The sequence below is a fragment of the Charadrius vociferus genome, unplaced genomic scaffold, assembly GCF_000708025.1.
Source record: "Charadrius vociferus isolate BGI_N301 unplaced genomic scaffold, ASM70802v2 scaffold705, whole genome shotgun sequence".
In the NCBI taxonomy this organism is placed as follows: domain Eukaryota; kingdom Metazoa; phylum Chordata; class Aves; order Charadriiformes; family Charadriidae; genus Charadrius; species Charadrius vociferus.
The window spans coordinates 37,819-43,289 of record NW_009648548.1 but is presented as its reverse complement, the minus strand read 5'-3'; the positions used below and the strand labels follow the sequence as shown (position 1 = coordinate 43,289).

General features: G+C 44.6%; 1 protein-coding gene across 1 annotated transcript in view; it reads left to right on the top strand.

Annotated features, from left to right (window-relative positions):
* Positions 1-1,193: 1,193 nt before the first annotated feature.
* LOC104287304 (alpha-2,8-sialyltransferase 8E) overlaps positions 1,194-5,471 on the top strand; it is a 41,490-nt gene continuing 37,212 nt past the window's right edge. Inside the window, exon 1 of the mRNA XM_009885989.1 lies at positions 1,194-1,324. Coding sequence (XP_009884291.1) covers positions 1,194-1,324 — 131 coding nt within the window. The remainder of the gene's footprint in view (positions 1,325-5,471) is intronic.

Here is a 5,471-nt window from a genome sequence, read left to right as displayed (position 1 = left end):
CTTAGACAAAGGATTTTTTCCCCATATTTTGTTATCAAAATCCTTTTCCCATCTGTTATTGGGGCAAAAAAACCTCCTAGCCAGGATGTTTCATTCATGGATAAAGCTTTCATTGGGACTTGTCTGGGGGCAGATTTTGCTCCCAGTGAAATCAGCAACAAATCTCCTGTTGATTTCCCAGTGAGCTGAATCGAGCCTCTCCTGACAATGGGGAGATTTTTAGAGGAGTTACGATGGCCATGGATAAGGTCTTGTTGCTTTGCCCTTTCAAAAGACAACTGTTTCTGGTGAAGGAACAATCAGAATATTTGTCTCTAAATGAATAGTTCTTAGAGCCTGCACAGAGAGGCAGTCTCTCTCTGCGGCTGTGAGCCTACTCAGAGCCTCCAATAAATCAGCATGCAGGAACTGAGAGCGCTGTCCTTGAAGAGATGCACAATGACCTTGCTTATGTTTACTCTGGAGGAATAACCGGGGGAAATATAGGACCCCAAATAGTAAGTGGTCTATTCTGCATGCAAATGCTACAGTACCGAAGGCATGGTATAGACAGCACGCTGCTACACAAAATGCAGCTTTCCTGCTAGCCTAACCAGATTGCTGCTATTGCTTTTTGCAGGGAACTGAATGAAATGCTCATGATTGTTACATGCTTGTTCAATAATAGCACACCCCATTCCCATTTCCTTGCAAGCACATTTTGTTGGAATCACTGAGCAGAAGCAAAGAAGAGCTGACAACTATGTATTTCCAATGCGGGTTGCCAGAGCACTGTGTTTGCCATCGGCTGCAGTTTTCTGGTGCATTTGCAGCTTCCCCCATCTGGAATATGAAAATGGGATTGAAGTAGATAATTGCTAGCAGCGGGTTTTCAAGAGAGGCTTAGAGGGAACAGAATGCCTCTTGCACAGCACAGGCTGCCTGCGCTGAAAGAGCTCTGAGAGGTGATTTTAGATGTTACCCACGTCTGAATCTCCTGGAAACTTTACCGTGGAAGCAAGCCATTGCGCGCAATCCTGGAGCTAACATCCAAAAGGGGTAAGGAAGGGGAGCAGGGCCAAACAATGGGATACCTTGTCCTTGGATTGCTCAGAGAAAAGCCAGCCAGCGTTCCCCTCCACTTCCCAGCAAAAAGGGCACGAAGGCGAAAATGAACTGAATTTTACCCAGTGGAGCTTCAGTAGCTTTTAAGGATGGGATACACTGACCCTTTGTCAAGCAGGGATTTGCTGGGAAACAGAACTTTGTTCTTCATATTCATCTGCGCCTTTGCCGTGGTCACCTTGCTGCAGCAGATCCTCTATGGGAGAAACTATCTCAAAAGGTAAGGGGGGATTTGAGGGAATAGGAAAAGTTGTCTGATCGGACTGAATGGAGACAGAGATCCAGCCATACCATTATAACGGCTCAAACCACTTATCGGTGTTGTGCTGACAATATTAATATCTTGTCAATCTGGGAAGGTGCATCTGGCATCTGTAATGTCTGTGAGATTATTAATAAAGGAGAATGTTAGGGACAATATAATGATTTGTGTGTTTCTTGGATTGTGTTTTAATCCTCATCTGTTGTAAAAATCTAGGTCTTAAGATAGACTGACTTATACCACCTGAGTATTTGCCCCTGATCAGACCCTGCCATATAGGCTCTTTACCCTATGTAAATTCAAGCTGAAATGACTTCAGAGGTTGAATTAAGGTAGCATGGTCATTACCCAAACTTTAATGTCTTTAGAAACAAACATGCTGATGAAATTCCTAAAATCAAAGAGGCAATATTAGTGTTCCAAATAACAGAGAGAACGCTTTATTTTTTCACTGCTGTGTTCTCATGAATTTACTGCTGAGACTGCTTTGTTGTAGAGCACATCAGTCTTTGATCTGAAAATGGTGCTGCTCTTTTTACACCAAACACCAGTGGGGATCTTCAAGTGTTTAACCTTGACCCATGCAGAGTTTATTGTACTTAAATCTAGTTTGAGGTGTTATGGCTTGTATGATTTTATAAAGGGGAATGTTTCTTTTACATGTTTTGAGGTAAGTGGGTTTCAGTAGTGTAGGCAGCTGCTGTGGAATTTTTTATTGGAGTTTAGCTGCATTTTGCCAGAAGAGATCAATGGTTTGATTCTTGCCTGGTCTGCAACACATGTAATTGTTTGCCTTGTGCCAAGAGCAAGCAAAATGCTGACAAATCAGCAAATGTTTCTCACTGGGGGAGACCAGCAAGCATGATATTAATATGTATAGACAGGAGTGTTGTAGTTTGTCCACAGAACAATTTGTGTGCCTTGCTTAGCAGTGAGGCCTTCCTTGGCTGGGGGACTCTGTCTGGTTTTGGGCACCTCACTTCCAGAAAGATGTGACTCAGTTGGAAGGAGCCAAAGGAAAGCAGCAAGAATGAGCAGAGGTGTAGAAAACGTGTTTGGCTTGGAGAAAATTGAGAGGAGATATGATAACTGTCTTGAAACACCCAAACTATTTCTGTCAAGAGGAAGGTAATAAACACATTCCTGTGAAGTCGCATGAGATGACAAGAAGTCATGGGCTTAAGATGCAGCAGAAAAAATTTGCCTTTAACCATGAAGGGAAACTTTTAAAGAATAAGGCTACCTGAGGAAGTATAAAATCTCCATCTTTGGGGGCTTCAGGAATCTGTTAGGTAGACGAGGGTAGTACCAAGCTGCCTTGGTGTTGAGAAGATGATTTTATGACCAGTTCAGGTCTCATCTTGCTTTATTCTCTCAGTTTTTCCCATTTGTCCTAGAGGCCTTGCAGCCCTACTACTTGCTTTTCTAAGTTGAAATGACTGCAACAGGATTATAGCAATGAAAAATAAGTCCAAAGTATAGATTGAAATGAAAAATAGCAAAGTAAAGATAAAATGGTGAGAAGATGCAACTAAAACTCTTCCAGTGAGTGATCTTTCTGGCTGGTCTCTGTCCTGCATCATGCCCTGGGACCCTCTTCTGCCATCAGTGGGCTGCGGGGAATGAAAAGAGGGTGATGTGGGATTCCCAGGCTTGCTAGGAGAAAGTCTGGTTCTGAGCACTCTGCCATCAAAGGGTCTCAAGCAGGGAGATGTGCATACATTTTGTCACTTAGTCTGGAAAACACTGTTTATTTAATTTTTTTCATTCCAGTTTGTAATGGTTTGTTTCTTTTCCTTTTTTTTTTTTTTTAATTACATGAAAGAGTCTCAGAGGGTTCCCCCACACTCAATGCAGGGAAAAAGCAATTTGACTCCTTTCTGCTGAGAAGTGGTACTTCCCATCTTTCATGGAAATAAAAATGCAGGATGTAGCAATCTCAGGCTGTCAGTTATTAATGACAGAAAGGTGATTTACATAGAAGCCTACATTGTTACCATAATATTATCATGAAGGTACTTTTTCACTTTATCTTTCTCTCTCTCACTTCCATGCCCTGCAGTACATTATGGTGACCATTCCCAGGCAGTTTGATTGCCAGTCCGCTCTGTGCAGGGGTAGCTGAAACCTTTAATTACTCTTTTCTCTCACAAACCTCTGCTCTTAAATCCCCTGTTAGAAGCTGATGCTGGCTGTGAGGTTCCTTGGACACGTTATAGCTTGCATCTCCAGGGACCACGGTGGAGCTGGTGGTTTTGGAGAGCATCCTTGCAGAGGAGAAGTGGGATATTTATAACTTTGGAGCCACTTGCCAAGCTGGATCTTGGGGACGCTGCCGAAGCCTGAAGTCATTTACTCGCTAGGATTCAACATGCTGCTTTTTTTTATGACAGTCTTTGCTTGCATCCCAACATCCACAACAATAACAGGCCTCTGGACCTCTTCCCAAGGCAGTGGGAAGAAATTCCCTTGTGTATTTAGAGAAACCTGAAGATTGCCCTGAAGTACTATTCCAGTAAATTTACAATGCTTTTAAGCCCAAATATAACACAGGGCTAGCTTGTTTCTCTCAAGAAGATGGTGGAAGTGGGTAAAGGCCAGCAAGGCAGGGGGAAAATGTGGGCCCACTGTTGAACAAGACAGGTGCCGTGGTGACAGATGATGCAGAGAAGGCAGAGTTGCTAAATGCCTTCTTTGCTTCTGTCTTTACTGCTCAGGCCAGTCTAGGGGAAAGAAGACTGAGGGGGTATCTTATCAATGCTTATAAATACTTAAAGGGAGGGTGGCAGGGGGATGATAATGGTCTTTTTTCAGTGGTACCCAGTGATAGGACAAGAGGTAATGGGCACAAGCTTGAACATAGGAAGTTCCATCTTAACATGAGGAGGGACTTCTTTACTTTGAGGGTGGCAGAGCACTGGAACAGGCTGCTCAGAGAGGTTGTGGAGTCTCCCACTCTGGAGACATTCAAAACCCGCCTGGACACCGTCCTGTGCAACCTGTTGTAGGTGACCCTGCTCTGGCTGGGGGGTTGGACTAGATGATCTCCAGAGGTCCCTTCCAACCCTGACCATTTTGTGATTATGTGATTCTGTGAATCTGACATAAAACAAACAGCTTGGACACAACGCAAGGGACAGCATAGACTAGAGACTGGTCCCAATAAGTGGTGTGGACAAAGGTACCCTTTTCTGGGAGAAAGATGGAAAAGCTAGCTCTATGGCTATAAGCTGTGCCCTGCCACTTGCCCTTACAAGCAGGGAATGGTCTGGTTTTATTGCCATAAAAACCCACCTGAAGCTCTCCATGGAGGGTGCCATGGAGGCTTGTGGTCCTATGTTTGCCCACGGCCATGCTCCCAAAGGCTGGTTGTGGGGATTGCAGGACTGCAGGCAGGAGAGGATGCTCCAGGAAAGAAACTCTGCTCAGTGAAATTTGATAAGGGACCCAGTCTCTGGTCAAGTCCTTTCTTTCCCCTTAATGAGATATTAATGAGCTTCTGGCATTGCTGGAAGAAGGGGAGAATGCAGAGATTGAATTTCAAGGTATTCACATATTTTTCACCCACCATATACTGTTCTCTGCTCCTTCCCCTACTGTTTTGTACCATGTCATTGGAAAGCAGAATGCTGCCAACCCTTTTTTTCCCTTTTTCAGTTTTCCCCCAAGTGGGATGGATGTGGGTGCTCTCAGCAAGGCCAACGCAGTAGCAGCTAAAGTCTTAACGAGAGAGTTAAACTGCAAGCTGGAGAATGACATCAGGAAGCTCTGGTCTCTGTAGCATCCTGAGTAAAAAGGATGATGAAATGAGATATAATTAAGGGACTTTAATACAGATCTCTGGGGTAATTATTTTTATTTTAGGATTAATGTGATGATCACTCGCCGAGGAGACCAGCTCCAGTGTAGGTAAGTCCGCACTGGGGAAGGGGATCGGAGGCGAAAAGGGCCGGCAAGGGGCTCTTTTGGGGCTTTTCAAAGCCGGAGAAAGCGACAAGCTCGCCCTCGTGTTTGTGTCAAAACCGGCAGCCTGGGGGCAGGGCTGCTGACGCGGCAGGGGCGGAGCCAGCACCACCCGCGGCAGTTCTAAAGGAGCTGTGAAAGA